Source organism: Abramis brama (genome assembly GCF_963993115.1).
Source record: "Abramis brama genome assembly, chromosome: 1".
Lineage (NCBI taxonomy): Eukaryota > Metazoa > Chordata > Actinopteri > Cypriniformes > Leuciscidae > Abramis > Abramis brama.
Window position 1 is genome coordinate 51,894,236 of NC_139963.1, and position 20,799 is coordinate 51,915,034.

Genomic DNA, 20,799 nt, shown 5'->3' on the forward strand with positions numbered 1-20,799 from the left:
ACACACACACACACACATATTAATGCAGAAATGCAGAGGATGTTGAGATATGCGCTGTCATGATATTGGTTTCAGCCAATCAGAATGAACCTGCAAGCTCAGATGCACATCATAAAAGCAAACTGGTTTCATTAAGAATCATAAGCATCTAAAGTTTGTGTTTGGTTAGCTAGGAAAGTTTTATTTATGAAAAAAAAACAATGTTCTTTTTAGGTTTGCAGAACGTTCCACTAACTTTCAGCTAACGTTCCCAGAACCTCTTTACTCTGATATCATTTAACCTGCTGAATCTCAGTGATATTCAGTGCAGAAAATTAATATAGTTAATTCTATATTAATATAATTTCTATTAATATAGAAAATTAATAATATAATTATATAAAATAATCCATAATATTGAAATATATGAATAATAATACCAGTATAGATGACAAATTATACTATTGTAATGTGCTATTCTGAAAACTGACGTGACTTGTGTCATGACCTTACAGGTAGAGCAGATAAGAAAATTAATAAAGGCTACAAGTGTGTGTGCGCGCACGCGCGTGTGTGTGTGAAAATGAAGACGCGTTTGTACAGACTGCAGCTTTATTTAGAGTGAGGGAAGTTAGTCACTGCTCTCTTCTATTTACACTGATAAAGAAAAACAACAACACTTTTACCCACCACAGAATTACACGACAAAAGTTTCCAACATCAGAGTAAAACGCTACTGATAAAAAATGAACAAAAAAAACCAACAAATATAAATAATATTTTGTAATATATAACAATAATGTTGTTTGTTTGCTTCAGTTGTTTTTGAATAGTACTAATAAAGAGGGCGAAAACTATAAAAAGTAGTACCAAAGGGGAAAAAACTTCGAATAACTAAACTTTACAGTAACAGACTGTCTTTATGAAATAATACCGCAGTGTTGTATTGATAGGCATCAAGAGTAGTAATGTTCTGAAACGGACATTTCCACAAAATACATATCTATTTCAAACTCGCATATAATGTGGGCATAAAATATTCGAATTGGCGAATGGATGAAAGTTCGCGCCCTGAAAAGAGTATCACGTGATTTAATTGGACTTTATCGGCGATTATGAACCGTTTCCGATGGACTGAGGCACTAGCGGTGTTAGCTAAACAAAATATAAGGTAATTTTATAGCGGAAACTCATAAATCACGTTAATTCAGATGTGACAAAACATATTACAATACAGTACTCCGTCTGTGTGTTTGGAGTAACACCGTTTAGACGCGTTTACCGCGTCCTGGCACTGATATTTACACACGCTGAAAGTCATAAAACACAAATGTCATTAACAAACACTAGACAGTGGTGAAGACTTTTCAGTGTAGTTATGGCAACACAAGAGTAACAACAATAGAAAAGATTACAACAATAAAAACACGTCATTATTTGTCCAAGATAAAAACAATATGGCCTTATTTTGGTTAATAAAAAGAGATTATTCATACATACAAATAAAAAAAACAACAACAACATGTGGATGTACAGGTAATAACATCAGGGTGTAAGTTTATGTGAATGTATTGGAAGAAGTTTGTGATCTGATACACTGATACCAAACCATACAGAGTTCAATAACTACGCCCGTTTAAGTTGCTCATTCATTTTAATGTTTTGGTCTCAGTACTTTGGTAATGTGTCCTCATAAAATACCACTGGTGTCAAATCGGCGGACGAGCAAGATCTCTGTGAAACGGGTCATGATGGTTTATCTAATCAGCCTGAGGCAACGTGAGAATATGTTTTCCCTGCAGATCTCCACACACGTGTTTTTCTGTGTGTGGATTGTGGTGCAGGCGAGTGTTTTGATGATTTTCGGTCACATACACACTTAAGTTTGGACCTTCAGTGACTGGAAATGAAACGAGAGCATCGCGTCACCTCCGTAATGCGCGTCACGGTCGGGATAGTGTGGTGTAGACGGGCTGCTCCCAGTGAGTCGGGCTGTGCGACTGCGGCACGGATCCGGGGTCGGGAATGGCGGTGTACAGGGGCCTCTGCGAGGGGCCCATGTAGGAGAAGGCGGAGTACAGGCCCGAGGTCTGGCTGGAGTGGGCGTAGTACGAGCCGGACGCCTGGTGCTCTGCGTACTCCGCGAACTGCGCGCGCGACGCCAGCGAGGGAAAGGCGGAGCTGTAGTGTGGCAGGCTAAGAGGCGTGTACGTTACGTGCGAACCGCTAGCCGTGGCGGCATCGCTAGCGAAGTGCGTCTCGCTCTTAATCTGTGTTTTCCCTCCATCCGAGCCCAAGTGCTGCTGGGATGGCAGCTGTTGTTTGGAGAGCCATGCGGTGGAGTGCCCGCTAGCGGCCGCTAGAGCGCTGGAGATGCCGTACGCATACGGTGACGCCGAAGACCCGGCGCTCGACGCCTGTGGGTGCCCGTTCGGTGGGAGGTACTGGTCGAACTCGTTCACGTCGAACGGCTCCATGTTGGCCATCACGTCGTGGCTGATCTCACCAATGTCCACATTGCCGAAGTCGATGTGTGGTTTGCCGCTGCCGGATGAGGAGGCGGAGCTTCCGTCTGGTCCCGCCCCCAAACCGCTCCGGGAGGCTCCGCCCTCACGCTTTCCCTCGCCCGGTTTCCCGCCCTGCAGTTCCGTCTTCGGGGTCGTAGGGGGCGTCGGGGGGCTGTGACTCTGACCTGGAGAGAAGAACGGAAGAGGTTTAGGGTACATTTACACTTAAAAACAGAAGCTTTTCCTTTGAGTTTTCCACGTATAGACGATTGTCAAAACGATCCCCATTCACATGGATCTGCAAAAATGACTAAAAATGCTGGATTCTGCTGCTAGGCCACTAGATGGCGATGAAACACTATAGCCTTTTATTTATTTTTTATTGTGACTCTGACCTGAAGCAACAAATGAAAGAGTTTTAGAGGGCATGTTTGAACGAGGTCTCTTCTCAAGGCATTTTTATTTGATCAAAAATGCAGTAAAAACAGTGAAATATCATTATTAATGCTGGGCAACGATAAATCGCGATCAATCGCATCCAAAATGAAAGTTTGTGTGTACTGTGTATAATTATGTTGTATAAATAAATACACACAAATACATGTATATATGTAAGAAGTTATCTAGGAGTTATCTATGTATTTTTTAATTTAATATTCAACAATATTATTGATCTGCTGCACTGACACCATTATATGAGAACTGAACTGAGCTGGACGATGACATCACGGTTTCTCTAAAGTGGCTATATATATAAATTAACTAAATTTATAACTTTTCTTTTTTTTTTTTTACAACAAAATGAACCATCACTGAACTAACTTACTAACTATTTTCTTCTGGAAACATACTTTGTTGCATTATTTTCCTGTTATCTCTGTAAAGCTGCTTCGATACAATCTGTATTGTAAAAAGCGTTATATAAATAAATGTGACTTGACTATATATAAAATATTTATATTTATATATTATATAAATTATGTATAAATATATACACAGTATATAGCCTACATGCAAATATTTCTTAAATATATATTTATGTATACAAAATAACTATACACAGTTATACACACATATATTATGTCAACACAAACTTTTATTTTTAATGCGATTAATAGCAATTAATCGTTGCCCAGCACTATAATTTAAAAATCGATGTTTTCTATGCACATATATACTTTAAAATGGAATTGATTCCTGTGATCAAAGCTGATTTTTAGCAGTGTCACATGATCCTTCAGAAACTATTCTAATATGCTGATTTGCTTCTCAAGAAACATTTTTGATTATTATGTTGAAAACAAGGAGTCTCTATACAGAAGTGACTTAAACTGCAGTTCATCGACTGGCCACTAGAGACCGGCTGCAGAAGAGAGTCAATCCCATTGACCTCCATGTTAAAATGACCAACTTTACAGCAGAAAGAAAATATGTTTACAGCCTGTTGCAAAAAGTGGTTTTGGTCTATATAGCTGGTCTATTTGCCCTTCATGACAACTGTGAGGGGGGTGAATATTTTCATAACTCATCCGTTAAATTATATTAAGCCTTAAAGTTCTGCATAATTAAGGGCGTGGCCACTTGAGTGACAGGTGGATTGCCGCTGATGTCACTACTAGCCGTTTGTCTCCTGTGCTAATCCCGCTTCTTTGCCCATTTTCGTTTATCCGGGAGTGACGCGCTGCCAAGATGGCGACGACCGGCTCCGCCCACTTTGGGCTTCAAAATGCTCTTCAAAAACACTAGAATGTGCTTTTGCCACTACTGTATGAGCCTCACCTGTGGCGTGCGGGTGGTGTCCGTCGGCCAGTGGTGACCCCGTGACCCCGGCGTGGGCCACCTCCAGGTGCAGGCTCTTGTAATGTGATTGGCTGTGGCTGACCTCGCCCTCGGAGTGGCCGTCGCCCTCAGAGCTCGACCCCGGTTTGCCGTTCTTGCGTCGACGAGGCTGGTACTTGTACTCGGGATAGTCCTTCTTATGCTGCTTCCTCAAACGCTCGGCCTCCTCGATGAACGGCCTCTTATCCGTCTCGTTCAGCAGCCTGAAACACACACACGTGCAAAAAACACTTTATTTCAAGGTGTCATCATTACAGTGTAATTATATATTTTAGTACTGAGTAATGTTAATCAAATACATGTACTTACTATAGGGTTAGGGTTTGTTTGAGGGTCAGTTGCATGTAATTATGCATAATTTACTGTTATTACTATGGTAAGTACTTGAATATATGTAACATATGTAACAAGGACACTGTCAAAAAAAGTGTTACCAAGAACGGTAACACTTTACAGTTCATTAGTTAACATTAGTTAATGTATTAACTAACATGAACTAACCATGAACAGTAGTTCACACTAATGTTAACTAACGAACCTTTTTGTTAAAAGTGTTACCAAAAGATCAGTATCATGTGCACTAAAAAACTTTTAAAATATTGGTATTTTGACTATAAAAACATGACGTATAGAGAGAAATAGGTCCTGTAACCTGATCACTGGATAAATAACAAACACACCATAACTATAAACTCTCATTTGAAACAATAATAGAATCTTGTCTACACTTTATCAGAGCTTTTTAAAACACAAGTGAAGCATCGAATGACCTGTAATGCCACCTGACTCTGAGAGTATTGAACTGTTGAATGCTGATTCTGGCTCAGATTTCTCCTCTGAGAGTTTAACACCATCAGATACTCCAGCTGGTGTATGAAGCTACTCTGAGCGCTTTGATTATCCACCTGTTATATAAATATATATGTATCATATCATATATATATATGCTGTCATATGTAAAGCGAGACTCTTTCACTAGTTTAGTTGTGCATCTACAAACTCCTCCTGAAAATAACCCGTTTGAGATAAATGCCCTCTTGGCGTTCTCGCTCGGGTTAATGCCGTGTGTTTTCCACAGCAGCTCCTGAAGGGATTTGTCCCTCTAATCTGGCATGTTGAAGGAATGATTATTCTGAGCTAAAGCCCCTGAGAAACTCAAAGCCAGAGGCCGGATTGCAGTGAATATGAGGATCTGCAGCAGAACACATTACACTGACACTGGAGCGTCCATTATTCACTGACAGAATTACAGTAATGAATTGATGGATGCTGTTTCTTGAGCTCTTTATGTTCAGATCATCATGGTTTCATGGAGATGCACAACTGTTTTGTAATTGTTTTGAATACATTTTAATATTATGATTATTTTTAAATCCTTTTTATGTAAAGCACTTTGAAATTGGGCCCACCATATATAAATAGAGATTTTCCTTACCCTGGAGTACTATGGATACATGATATAATTGGTGCATGACATGGCAAACATTTAGTACCATCTGATATGGTTTTTCACGAGTTGTACTTGTACCCGTTAAACTTTGAATTACCATTGTGTATGAAATGCGCTATAGCATATAAATAAAGCTTTGCCTTTCCCTATATGAATGCATGATATAATTAGTGCATGTCATGGCACACAGGGTTGTACCCGTAAAAGTGATGATTTTCTCTCACCTCCAGAGTTTTCCCAGTGTTTTGCTGAGCTCGGCGTTGTGTAGATGCGGGTACTGATCCGCCAGTTTCCTGCGCGCGGCCTGCGCCCACACCATGAACGCGTTCATCGGCCGCTTTACGTGCGGCTTGCTCTTGCTGCCCGAGTTCACGCGCACGGGCATGGGCACGAGCGTCCAGTCGTAGCCGTTGAGCACCTGACTGACAGCCTCGCGGATGCCGATGGGGAACCGGTCGTCTTCTTCATCGGACTTCACCGAGACCCCGGCGGAGACTCCGGGTCCATCCTCCCCGACGCCCGGGATCAGAGGCGGCTGGCCGGGGAGAGGGGAGTCCGGGCCCCCTGGAGCTCCTGAAGAGTGACCGGGGGACATGGAGTGACCGTCCTCCGAGACCCCGGGGCTCATCTCCACCTCAGACATACTGTGCTCCTCCGCCGACATCGTGCTCTCGCTCTGCGGACACAGGGGGCTTCGGTGGGTGTACTTTTCCCCCCAAACAGGACCTCTGTTTTATTCTCTAAAAACTATTTTGTTTTCTGGAAAACAATTGCCAGCTGTTTTTGTTTTATTATGCTATAGGTCATCCAGTGAAACTTTATCAGATTTCTTATCATACACGCTCGGTTCTGTCAGAATGAATCCATCCGCCGTCTTCCTCAGGAAGTAGATCTGCTGATAAACCTGCAAAAGTCAAACACAAAGGTAATTTTATTTAATATTATAGGTGGCCTGGAGTTTGCATGTTACATTGTCATGTTTCTGTAAAGCATTTCTTCTCAGTGTACAATAATATTATTTTCATGTTTTTAATAAATGTATGTTCTGAAAACAATGTGGGAAAAGCAATGTTTCTAAAACATCAATTGTACATGTCATGATCTGAACAATATAAAGGTTACTTTCATGTAAGTAATGTACATCATTATCCTGTAACTTATTGTTACTCACAATATAAACATTTTATTTCAGTTTTATTAATATTTATTTGTAATATCCCAAGAATGTTAACGTTAAGAATCATTAAGTAGAAATAACATCATGCTGTTCCAAAAATGTTTTCTCAACATCACGAGAACGCATTTCAGATAATGTGATGAGAACGTTCTAAATATGTCATTCAAAGAATTTTAACATTCTGAACGTTCCCTCCCGCACAACCTCTTCGCTGTTCACTCAAACGCCTTGCGAACAAGAAAAAACCTGTTCAGGGAAAAACAGTTACAAACACTGAGGCTTTGACTTTATTTAGAATTGGTCTCTTTTTCCAGGCCAATCATACGGTGGCGTCAGTTCGCCTCGGTCTGCGTGAGTGTGTGTGTGTGTTATTTTAGCTTCACTCCTGCTAACAGCTACTGTTGAAGGTTTGTCGGTTTGTTCAAGCTCCCGGGAGAGAAAGTGCTGGAATAATACCGGCTTCATTCCGCCTCGCTGCTGGATAAACACGGAGCGCTGCTGAATTACACAGTGTTTGTTGGTGAAAGCACAAGCGACGACTCATAACCAGCAGGAAAACAAGGAAAATCAGAGCTGTGTGTTTAGGAAAACGCAAGCAACCGGTCCGGCACAGTGAATACACGCACGCGCGACATGATATTGCGCCTTTTATTGGTCTGATTATTAAGATCAATCCAAGAATGAGTAGCCTATAACACCAGGTATTGATTTAAATAGCCCAAGGCAAAAACTCTTTATCCAGAGCTGAGCTTGAATGACTGATCAAATCTCCGCCGAACACGAGAACAAACCATCCGACACCAGTATTAATTAAGATCACACACAGGTGACTTCACTTCAGCAGATAACAGATTGATTTCACATTAATTCAGTCCCATTTGTTGGGGTCACGGGAATAGCTACACGTGATTAATAATTTATCTGATTGACTTGTGTGTGAAGTTGAAGTTTCTTTGGGGCAAAACATTAAACAATTTTCTTTTTAGTAACACGGTCCATTTCATTTAGTAGGCTAATTGCGCTTCTGGATTTTCTCTGTTTTCCATTCACATTTCAGAACAACGCGCACATATAGAAACTTTCTGTTTATTAATGTTAACCACTCTTAACTCTTTACCGCATCGCCACTCCTAACTTTATTTGTTCAAATGTGATTGAGTTCATCTTCGGCTGGAGTAGGGCGGATCATAACGCCTGGTTTGGCAATAATTTGCCCCTAATTCACTCATGCCAAAACATTTCCTAAATGGCACAATTAAACATATGTGCTTAGATTTGACAAAATATTAGATTCGAACTTCAGTTGATGCGAAATTCTATTGATTTGATTAGTTTACTGAAAAGTTTGGGCGATATAGCCTATAAATTCAGAATATTGGAATGCGGTAATTTTCTCTATATTGTGCTGAAAGGAATTTTTACTTCATAATTAAGCAGGTTACACGAGCATTTGGACCAGATATAGCTATTGCTCACAAATATGCAGGTAAAGCAGAAAATATACCACATTTAGCCTTAAGCATATAAAAACAGATTATAAAAAAGATTTATAATATAGCCTAATTGCACATACGTAAAATGCTGGACAAATATTACGCACTCGTATCAAATCAAAGTATTCAAATTCAAATTGTACTAAAAGATCGAAGTGTATTATATTTGGAGTAGTTTGGATAGATTAAGCTGTTTTTCCCAAGCTAAGACAGATTAACTCAACACGTCTCCCATTTACTCAATCACGCAAATCTCGAAATGTACACCTCGTGACACAAACTTTCTTAAATAATCGCATGTATATTTTAATCCATTTCGTTGAGAAACTTTGTTATCCCTCAAACTTCAGCAAACATAAACCGAACAGAAAACGAATTCAAGTGAGAAGCCTATGCAGCGAATAAATTCAACGCGAATCATATTTATTCATAATAATCATAATAATAAAATCGTAATTTCTCGGTTTAGACATTGCAGAGTCGTATATCCCCATGCACAGAGAGAGTCAGTGAGAGAGAGAGAGAGAGAGAGGTCTTACTGCACTGGTCGCAGGTCGCCCGCCCAGCGCGAGATCGGTCCGTGGTTCAGCCCCCTCGCTCGCGCTCTGAATGCCTGCTCTGTGTCGCGCGCCGGGGCTTAAAGAGCCTCGTTGTGTGAAGAGCGAGAAAAAAAATCAATTCATGGAAAAAATCTCTTAAAGGAGCAGCAGAGCCCCATCGGGTCCTCCTCTGATTGGCTGATGGAGTTCGCCGTGAAGTTTCTCTCAGCGGAGGGCGGCGATTTCTGCTGTCATATTCGGCAGATCGGATTCTGATCATACTTTATTTGTGATATTAAACTTTTATACATTTATTTGAAAGTCAGTATTCTTGATCTAGATCTCAGTTAGGCCTATATATTTGTCTTTGTCATAATAAGTGTGTCACTTTAAAATAAGATATTATTCTTATTCCTTATTATTCAGGCACAGTTTATTGCAATATTTTAAGTTCTAATAATAATAATGGTTACACTTTATTTTAAGGTGTCATCGTTACAGTGTAATTATATATTTAAGTACTGAGTAATATTAAGCAACTACATTACTGTAGGGTTAGGGTTTGGTTGAGAGTTAGTTGCATGTAGCCTAATTATGCATAATTTACTGTTATTACTATGGTAAGTACATGTAACATATGTAACATGGGCACTGTAAAATAAAGTGTTACCATGATAATAATAATAATTTGTTGTAGCCGATGACATCGTTTCGTTTCGTTTTGATGTATCTATTTCAATATAAGGGTTAGAGTTTATGAGAAGCTAATTAAATCATAAAAAGGTTGAAGTAAAATAGGTCTAACTAATTAGAATATAAAAAACAATCAAAATAAAACACTTACTGAAAAAAAAAACTATTTTATTTGTTTAACTGCGTCAGAGAGCCGCGTGCACATGTTGTTAAATTATTGAAATATTAACTGAAAATGTCAGGGAGACGTCAAAAATATTTATTTCAATAGTATAATAAGTTCTCAAATTTGTAATATTATAATGCCGCCGCGCGTTATATTTGATGAGTTTCATCATGCCTTGACTGTCACAGGTGGTCGTTCATTAGTGTCGGCGTGTCCCGGGGGTTGTGGGGTTTCTCTTTTTTAAGGTCTGTCCGATGACACTGGCCTGTTGTTGGCCCGGGTGTGCCTCAGGGTGAAGCAGAGGTCCTCCACCGGCCCCGTCACAGCTCGCGCGCCCCCGGGACTCTGCGCACCTGCTGTGCGCAATAACGCTTCCTTCTGACGCAGCGCGTGGAGCAACAGCACAACTGTAGGGTTTTAACTCGCAAACCTCTGGATATTCGTGGAGGCCACCACTTCAAAATGTGCTGATATGTAGGGGTGACATTAGGTTAATTGAGACACTTTTTTCCCCAGTCATCTCAATGGCAAATAATATCTCAATTGACCTGAATTCACTCACCATACTAATACTTAGAAATAAAGTTTCCTAAAGGGGGGTTTCGCAACAAGTCAATTTTGGTTCCCCATAGAACATTTCTTAAAATAGCCATGTGTGAAGAACATTTAAAAAAATCTAAATATATATTTTTTCCTCTATAAAAATAAAAGTTCTTTACTGGCATCGATGGTTCCATTTAGATCCTTTGACATCCAAGTAACTACAAAAGGTTATTTTGACTATTAAAATGTTCTTCACATTACGAAAAAATGGTTCTTTAAAGAACTGATGACTGAAAGGTTCTTTAGAGAACCAAATATAAGTTGTTGTTGTTGTTTTTTTTTTTTTTGTGATCATTGCATCACTGAGAAACCCCCCTTTATTTTTTAGGATGCTAAAGGTTCTTCATAGATGCCTTTATTTTTAAGCGTATGCAAATTTTTTTCCCAAGAGTGTATGGCTTCTAAAAATGTTAAAATATCTCCTAAATAAGTAGGAAACTGAAAATGTCCAAGTGAGCTAATTTTATTCAGCATTACACTTTAGTTTTATTTTATTTCTGTAGAATAGTTAAACAGCAGTTGTGAATGCGGGATGGTGCGCGCGCAGGCCTGTGACCCTCGCGCGCGCGCTTGGCGCTGGAACGAGCTCCTGCCGCGTCGTGTCGTGCAATGCGTTAGTTTTATAATCGCATCACATAAACACACAGAGAGCGCATTTAACACGTTTAAACAGAAAATATAGCAAGACGAGAAGCGAGGCAAACGACGGGCCAAACGCACACAAACACGCGCGCTGTTCTGGCCAACAATAACCTCTTGTATTTCCAGCTCGCGACGCCCCCCCACCCAAGCCAAAAATCATTGCCTTTTTCATTATCCATGAATGTTGACTCTGATAAGGGGATCCTGACCATGAGAGCATCTCTCTGTCTCGGTTTCTCCTTTCTTTGCGTCCTTTGTTTTATCTCAGGTGAATTGTAATCATGTGATCAAACGAACACCCCCCTTCCATTACCCTCTTAAATGAAAAAATGAGGAACAAAAAGCAGTTCTGTGTATATAAAAAAAGAAAAGAAAAGAGAAAAGACGTGTGTCTCCCTTTAGAGCGTCTTTTTCTCCGTGTCCTTCAAACGTACACATATAGCGGGAATGAACGCGTCGCGCGGCGCGTGGACGGAGCGGACAGAGGCCTGCGCGAGCGAGCTTTGATGTGAGTTTCTGCCTGTTGATCTCAGGGAAAAGTTTGGGAAGCAGGGAAGCGAAGGAGACAGACAACGCGTTTAGAAATATCACTGTCTCCAAAGAAGCGTTTAAAACACGCAGAGCTGGAGATGTGTTGATCCTCAAGGAACATTGCACAGGGAAATCGGGGGTTTTGTATAGAATTGAATTGAAGTGTAGCTGTTAAACTCACGTTGCTTTTTTATTTGTCTTGATTTATTTTTGATGGTCGTGATTGAGAACTGGAAGGTTTTGTTGTATTACATCTTTGTACTGCGTTTCTGTATCGCGTCAAATTGAGATTTTCTTTACGGCTCTTGCTTCTATAAATTAATTTGCTCTAATGTCAATTGTTTTGTTTCACGTAAATTATTTTACATGATCACAAATGATCAGTTTACTGTTATACATTCGTTCTCTGCAAGGGCTTCCGTTTTAATGATAAATCAGAAACATAATGATAATAATAGTTAATAAGTATTTGTCGTACAGTTCAGAAATTGAATTTATAACAATTAAAAAATTATTCAAATCGAAATAAGCTAAGGTGCGCGAGATGCTCGTCATCACCTGGACTAATTCATAATAATTAACGCGCGCTTTGCTTCTCGTGCATTCGGAATCCTTACAAATTACAGCTAAAATACTGTCAAAATTATTATTATCGAATGTATAATATTTGAATTATCCTGTTTGCATTTCCATTTCAAATTCTTCCTGAAAATCAAATAGACAATTGGCAAAACATATTATTTCGTTGTTATTATTATTTCGTAGTTGTTTTGTAAAGATTGTTTTCACTCTCGCCGACTCATAATTTCACTAAATTTGCTAAAAGAAGTTGAACTTGTTTCACTTCATGTTCAATCGTTTTTTTTTTTTTTTTTTTACATTCTATTAAACCAGCAGAATAAGTGTAATTTCGAGGCAGGATATATGTCGCTGGTTTATTATTACTGCGCCTCTATTCGTGCGATAATATGATTAGTTATTTAATCGCGAGATTTATTATAATGCGCGTTACTTCCAGAGTAAATCCCGTTAAAACTGCCAGCGCGCGTGAATGATTTAGGCTGCATAACCAAACCAGATCATGTAAATGTGAGCGCGTTCTGTGTGCAGTAATTAATAATATGTCTTACAACAGCGGTTTTTAAATGAAGTGGATTATTGAACCCGAGAGAATGAACAGATTCAGTTGTACCAAACTGATGCTCTCAGCAAACTAAAACATGGCATTTCTGAGCACAGTTAATTGGTTAATGTGTGTGTGTGTGTGTGTGTGTGTGTGTGTGTGTGTGTGATAGTGCAGCATGTGACAGTGATGATGCTGACGGTTGCCGTTGGAGATGCTGGCTGGGATGTCAGGAGAAGATGTTTGTGACTGTGGAGGTCAAAAGGTCAATATGAGGACATGATTGTCTCATGACCAGCTTCCACACACACACACACACACACACACACACCTGATGGCATTGGGTCTGCATGTTTTTGAGTTTCTGGCACAACAGGAAGTGGAGTGAACAAAAGACATGGAGATGGAGAGAGAGCGCTAGCGAGTGAGTGGGCGGAGCATTTCTCATTTTCCCTCTGAGAAGGAAAGGTTTTGCCCTTTTGTCCGCTTTGGTGATGATGTGAAGATTCCTGGGGGAATTCCTGCATGTGGATGAAGTTGTGCTGGAGGAAAGGTCAGACTCTGATGGGATGATCTCATGTTGTTGTCCTCACTGAATGAGTTCCTGTGGGCGGAGCCTCAGCTTCACCTGTTCACACTCACCTGTCTGACTCTATACACTCTGATAGGCCTGAGAAACACACTTTACTGAACGCTTGGGCTTCATCTTTCATCTGTGCTGGATCTCAGACTCTTTCAGGCTGGAGTGTGTAACTAACAGGCAGGATTCGGTTCAGTTCTAGTTTTCTATTCACAAACAGCTGCAAAGAGAGTAACTGTAAAAGTTATATAACCAATAAGTTATGACAACATATGTTTTTACATTGCTTTAACTCATCAAAATAAGTTTAGCAATTCTCAAGTTAGAAGGGATTCAACTCAGTTCTTTAGGTCAGTTTCATGGAATTAAAGTTGAAAAGACTTAAACATCCAAGTTGATTGTACTTAATTTAAGGAAACAACTATTTTACAGTGATTATGACTAGGACTACATATATAATATTTAATTGACTTTAAAATTAATTACTGGCAATTAATTAATCTAATATTTATCAATTTTCCTGAATATGAAGTATTTATTATTTATTTAAAAAAATTAGTTTATTTCCTTTTATTATTATTTTTTAAATTATAAATAATATAATTTTTTTTTTTTTTAATCTTTCAATTAATTGATTCATTAATTTACCATTACTTGATTTTATTACTATGAACATGATAAAAGTAATATATTACGGGCTTTCCGGCCACATATGGACAGTAAAACGACTAGGAAATACAATAAATTAAACATGCAAAAAGAAAACTTATTTTGGCCATCAGAATGAAATATAAAATGTTTACCCTAGGTATTACAACTAACGCTGATTTTGTACTTTTGACTGAACTGTTTGCTTGTATGTTGTATAGTATCTTGTATGAACGGTATGTTAACAGTGATTGTGATTTGGACTTCAGTGAAAGTTACATTATTACGCCTTTAGATGGCAGCAAAGACGGTCTTTATGAGTGAGTCAGAACAAGGAAGTTGTTTTAGCGCCGTAGCGGACATATACCGGTAATATTATGGACATCGACCTGAGAATGCATGCTAATGCATTTATGCAGGTAATACACTCGTTTAGCCGATATCTCTCTCATAATACTATAATACTATACTCTACATAATACAAGCACCAATGAAGCGACTCAACGTTCCTTCGCTAATAGTTCTAAAGTGACTAGACTTTAGTAACGGAGGCTCGCGCTCAACTATTAAACTGTTAATTTGAGATCTGAATCCGTGGCGGAAGACACTCCGATGTTGTTTCTTATTTATTTACTCACGTGTGCCGTCGAACTGTTGTATAAATGCAATATCACACTCATAGCCGTATGTATCTCAGCGATTACCTACGGGCGAATCACGTGCTGATATACCTCACGGCTTTTGCTCATAAGTGTAATTTACGTTTTTATTTACTTTAATGAATAATTAATTAATCTATTTATTTATCACTTTTCCTGGCTATGACTGATAAAAGCAAATTATATATATTATTTATTTATTCAATTGATTACTTACTTTATTCATCATATAAGTGTATATAGCCTATAATAAATAATTTATAATTAAATTAATTTTTACTTTTTAAAATGAATTCAAGTAATTAAATGAATTAAACGTTAATGACATAAAATTCAACCTATTAACATTAATTAATTAAAAATGAAATAATTTAATTAATTATTTATTATTAATTAAATGTTGTATTACTATGATTATGATAATAGTAATATATATGTATGTATTCCGGCAGCTGTTGAAGTTCAGCTATAGGCTGTGATTCAGTGTGTCTGAATGCTGGCGATGGATTTCTTCATTTATGTTTATATGACATATTTCTAGATCATCTGCACCTGCGCTAGATCCTCCAGGTGTGGAAATACAAAGAGCTTGTGTGTGTGTGTGTGTGTGTGTGTAAGTGTGAGAGACAGTTGTGTAGATCATTTGTTCATAACAGACATTTGTGAAACACAGTAAACGCAGGAAAACATTTGTTTACATTTGCATTTATTGCTTTATTTAGATGCTTGATTTCTAAACATAATACATGAAGAGATATTACAATCAACAGTCTTGAATGTAATATCTGAAACACGAATCTATGCTTTGAAACGACATGTCGCGAAAGCGCTATACAAATACATGTGAATTGAAATACATCGACTGACTTTAAATCATTCTTCGAGTTGTTTGTCTCGCTTCTCTCTTTTTCTCATCAATCCCTCCATTCTGTACATTCTCCCACTCTCTACTGAATATTAATGCTTAAAGCTCATTAACATGTCATCATGTTGAGAGGGTTAATAAAAGTCTGGGGGTCCGTGACCTCTGCTGACCCCCCTCTATCTCTCCCTCTCCACCCATCTTTAATAAATCCATGCAGCTGCGTAACGCTTAAATGGATCCCCGTCTCTATGGGATGAATCCTGCTTTTGTGTTTTCTCTCTTTCTGCTGGTGGACGGGTGGCAGTTGTGTGGTGGGGGGCAAAAGTTGGACAGGATTCCTCTGCAGCTGGGGAAGAATGGATGGAGAGAGGGAGAGAGAGAGAGCATGAATGCACCATTGTGTGGTCACTTCATATCTGCACCGACTGCCTCCGCCAAGAGTCCAGTTACCCCAATTGTGTTGGAGAAACATCTAAAGGAAGCTGATATGGGGTTTCAGAGGGTTTAATGGGGGTTCGGGTGGAGGAGGAGGAGGAGGGCGAGAGAGAGAGAGAGAGAGAGAGAGAGACAGAGAGAAAGATAGAGAGAGAATTGGTTACCTGGTTTTCAGGTATGCATAAATCCTTCTCAAGCAATATCCCAGCTAACAGGGAAAACATTCTAAAAACGTTCTAAACAAATGTTCTTCCAGTAACGTTAATAGAACGTTCGTTCAAAGTTATCTTGTCTTTAATGTTTCTAAAACTTTCTTAGAACATATTTTTCCTGAAACGTTTCAGTTTTTAAATGTTACGGAACGTTCACAGAACATTTAAAAGAAACATTCCAGTAATGTTTGAAGAATGATAAAACGGAATGTTTCCATAACGTTCACATTTCAAAATCTGAATGTTTGGAACATTATCGAACATACTTATCAACTTATCTAAATGTTAGCAGAAAAAAATTATTTATACATCGGTTCATCGAACATTTTTTCAAACGTTTTTAGTTGGATGTTCATCTAACGTTTTTTTTTATGTTTCTAAATGTTCAGAGAACATTCAAAAGTAACTTTCCTAAAATAATAAAATGAAATGTTTCCTTAATATTCGTATAACCAAGAAAAAACATTTTTTAAATTCAGAGAACATTCAGCAACGTTAGCAAAACGTTCTTAGAACATGTTTTTGTGTGTGCACCATAAACAACACAAAAAGACATATTTCACCAGTCAAATATGGCATTGTTCTGTTGAGGTTGAGCAAACAGTGCGAGTCACATTGCAGTGAGAATTGCTTCATGCTAAACGCTTCAATTAACAATCCGCTGTATTCGTCACATGACCTCATTATGTGTCATGTGAGTTGATTATTATCTTTAAGTGTCTTTTTTTAATTTAATTTGGTTAAGTGTTAAGGTGGTGTTTCTTCCAGTTTATTGACACTGGGAATGCAGCACAGGTCAAGTGTGCTCTGCATTGTGTGTGGGATACAGTAGATAGTAAGAGTAAGAGTAGTGTGCTAGTGTTAATAATGTAACATTATGTTTGCATTGTTTATGTGATGTGTTCATTTCAGATTGACTCTAGTGATATCAGCATGAAAAGTATCATTAATATAATTTAAACAGATTAAATAAACTCAGATAGAGTGTTTTAAAGAGCTCATTTCCTACAGTTGTATCATTCAAATCTGAGCTCCACTTGTTAGACTTCATTTTGATGGTTTTTGACCCAAAACAAGCCATTTCCGCTGAGGTACCTTCAAGACTCCTGTATAAACGCCCCACTATCATGTGCACATGAACTGAACACTGATGATTAGGTGTCGCTGACATGTAAATGTGGCCATAATAGTTTTCTACGAAAGTTTTGCTATCATTCCGAAAATGTTTTTTTTTTTTTTTGAGTGTTCAAAACGTCCAGTTTTGTTAATGTTAAAAAAAAAAAAAAGAAGATTTGTTATTATGTGAACGTTAAAGGAGCATTGCGTAGGTTCTGAAATTTCGAACAGTTACTGACTACAGTGGCCGTTAGAGCCAGTCTCATGCTCGTTCTCGGTGCGCACACGCTTGTACGACCACATCAACCAGGGTTGCCGCAGCAACCACTGACGGCTCATCGAGATTCACCAGCATAATGTTTGAGGTAAGAAAACACCATTTGAAAACACTACCGATTGCCGCTGCTTACTAATAATGGCTGCCGTGCCGTACGGATGTAAGCCCAAGTAGACGAGAACGCGCATGACGTCACATTTTGTGAATTTTCGCGCTGATTCGGGCCCGACGACTCCACACACAATTGAGCCTATAGGCTGATAGAGGCAACCGTGGTGGACAGTCAAGGTGTCATTCTTTTTATTACATCATGGTTGGCTCATACATGTACAAATGAAAACTCTATCTTAAAGATTTGTTTAAGTAAAAACCTACACAGAGCCCCTTTAAGAAAACATTTTGTTTTAGAATTTTGCAAACATTCCTTGTTTGCAAAATTGGCAAACAAGGACGTGCCTTGGCATTCCATGATAACGCTTTAGTGATAATGTTTGGAGAACATTATTAAAGACCAGATAACTTTGAACTAACGTTCTATTAATGTTACTGTAAGAACATTTGTTCATAACTTTGAGAGAACCTTGCCATAACATTCATTTTGAGAGAACGTTCCCTGTTAGCCGGGTTGCTCTTTTACACATGAAAGTGAATGAAAAATGGCAAAAACCACCATAATATGCTAAAACCTGCTGTAGCTCTCAAATACCCTTGTGTTTGTTCAGTTTAACTGTGGCGCGCTAAGACACGTTACACCACATGTGACCTTGATGATGACAGATGATTGACAGCAAACCTGCCGTGAAGCGTCTTGACACAAAATATTTGAACTAAATGAAAATGAGATTGAAGAGCTTCGTACAACAGGGAAGATTCATTGAATTTTTTGTTCACTTTCTCACAGACTTTTGTTTCATAGAAGACATAAGTCACACAGGTTTGGAAACACACACCTGCTTGTTTCGAGTAGGACGTGTCTATAATATTCATTAAATGTTCTTGGTGGATTGAGTTTGAGTTTGGAGTTTGGATTTAATTTTTCAGCATTTTACATAGTATATTTACATTTATTGATTTAGGGGACAATTTTATCCAAATAATCCAAAGCAGAGCTCACCAAACTGTTTTGTTTCAAAAGATGAAAGAAAGTTTGATTCCTCATGATATTAGTCAATAATAAACGTGACATTTGAGAATTTGTTTCCTGAGATCATGATTCCCATTTGAATACATGCATTAAAGACATCACTTTTTTGTGACATATTTGATATCTATGGTGGCTGGGAAAGCTGCAACTGAAGAAAACACATGCAAATAGAAAAAGCACCAGCAACACCACTGACAAGTAGACATTGAACACTAAGCAGTTCCAGCCAGGTTCGTCTCTTGTTGGGGTCTCCTTGAAACATTTTTGTGGTCTGTGAGTATTTGCAGCGTGTTTCTGTATTTGGTTGCATTGTGAGAATTTGGTTGTGTTGTGAGTATTTGTGGTGTGTTTCTGTATTTGGTTGTGTTGTGAGTATTTGCGGTGTGTTTCTGTATTTGGTTGTGTTGTGAGTATTTGCGGTGTGTTTCTGTATTTGGTTGTGTTGTGAGTATTTGCGGTGTGTTTCTGTATTTGGTTGTGTTGTGAGTATTTGCAGCATGTTTCTGTATTAGGTTGTGTTGTGAGTATTTGGTTGTGTTGTGAGTATTTGCAGCATGTTTCTGTGTTTGGTTGCGTTGTGAGTATTTGCAGTGCGTTTCTGTGTTTGGTTGCGTTGTGAGAATATGGTTGTGTTGTGAGTATTTGTAGTGAGTTTATGTATTTGTTTGCATTGCGAGTATTTTCAGCGTGTTTCTGTATTTGTGTACGTTGTGAGTATTTGCAGTGTGTTTCTGTATTTGGTTGTGGTGTGAGTATTTGGTTGTGAGTATTTGCAGTGAGTTTATGTATTTGTTTGCATTGCGAGTATTTGCAGCGTGTTTCTGTATTTGTGTACGTTGTGAGTATTTGCAGCATGTTTCTGTATTTGGTTGCATTGTGAGTACTTGCAGAAGTATTCTGTATTTGGTTTTGTTTGAGTATTTGCTGCATGTTTCTGTATTTGGTTGTGTTTCTGTATTTGCAGTGAGTTTATGTATTTGGTTTCATTTTGAGTATTTGCTGCATGTTTCTGTATTTTGTTGCATTGTGAGTATATGTAGGGTGTTTCTGTATTTGCAGTGAGTTTATGTATTTGGTTTCATTTTGAGTATTTGCTGCATGTTTCTGTATTTTGTTGCATTGTGAGTATATGTAGGGTGTTTCTGTAGTTTGTTGCAGCACAAGTTACACAGTCGGTTGGGGGTGAGGAAAATATGCCATTGGGAAATAGGAAAATCATCATTCATTCTTTAGCTTACTTCTGTCAGATCGCGGTCAGGTTGATTCAGTCGTTGAATAAAACCTGTTGATCTTTGTTTCTGCTTGAAGCACATTTTAGGTTACCTGATAAAATGTTTTTGTTTTTTATGTATGTTTGTGCTGAACACACACACACACACACACACACACAGTGAGTGATGGATGGATGGATGGACGGAGAGGGAAGGAATGAGATTTGTGGGTGAGTCTGAGTCACAGCTGATGAAATGCAGAAAACGCTGCAGAAGAATTCAGACGACAAAAGACTCTTTCTGTGTGTGTCTGTGCGTTCTCAGGCCGGGCCTGTAAAGCCCCTGCCCTCGGGCCGCTCGGGCCTCGTGACGCTCCTCTGGGTTTCGGAGGTCACGCTGGATTGAGGAGCTTCAGCTCGGATGCAGAAGTTTCTCATGCCTCGTTCCTGCTGATCGGATTCAGTGACGAGAGCACAAATCATCCAGCTGTGACTCTGTCAAATGAGGTTTACTACGGATCTTCACTGAAATCACATCACGGACTGATAAACCTGATAAACACACACACAAACACTAAAAAGCTATGCTTTCCTGTTGCTCAAACAGTAGAGCGTTGGCGCTTGCAATGCCAAGGTCATGGGTTTGATTCCCAGGGAAAGCAAGAACTAATAAGAATGTAAATGTGTACCTTGAAATGCAATGTAAGTCGCTTTGGATAAAAGCGTCTGCTAAATGCGTGAATGTCTTCACAAGCAGAGATTTTATAATAATTATTAAAAAACAAACACAAAGACCTGATAACTTAGCAAGAATTAGTAGTTAGTAGCTATTGCTATGATATTGCGATGCGGTTTTAGGGTGTTCATTGTACGTCCGACAGGTGAAAAATGGTGTAAAGAGTGTGAGTGTG

The 20,799-nt window shown here is 38.7% G+C and overlaps 2 protein-coding genes across 2 annotated transcripts in view; one reads left to right on the forward strand and one right to left on the reverse strand.

Moving 5' to 3' along the window:
* Window positions 1-579: 579 nt before the first annotated feature.
* Window positions 580-9,092, reverse strand: sox10 (SRY-box transcription factor 10). The gene is made up of 4 exons (XM_084120629.1): window positions 8,985-9,092; window positions 6,000-6,679; window positions 4,266-4,528; window positions 580-2,671 (listed from the first exon to the last, which is right to left on the reverse strand). The coding sequence occupies exons 2-4, from the start codon at window positions 6,437-6,439 to the stop codon at window positions 1,923-1,925; spliced, it is 1,452 nt and encodes a 483-aa protein (XP_083976755.1). The 5' UTR covers window positions 6,440-6,679; window positions 8,985-9,092; the 3' UTR covers window positions 580-1,922.
* A 2,349-nt stretch (window positions 9,093-11,441) lies between these two features.
* The window catches only part of kdelr3 (KDEL endoplasmic reticulum protein retention receptor 3), a 51,048-nt gene continuing 41,690 nt past the window's right edge, over window positions 11,442-20,799 (forward strand). Inside the window, exon 1 of the mRNA XM_084120810.1 lies at window positions 11,442-11,596. The gene's annotated coding sequence lies outside the window, so the exon portion shown is untranslated. The remainder of the gene's footprint in view (window positions 11,597-20,799) is intronic.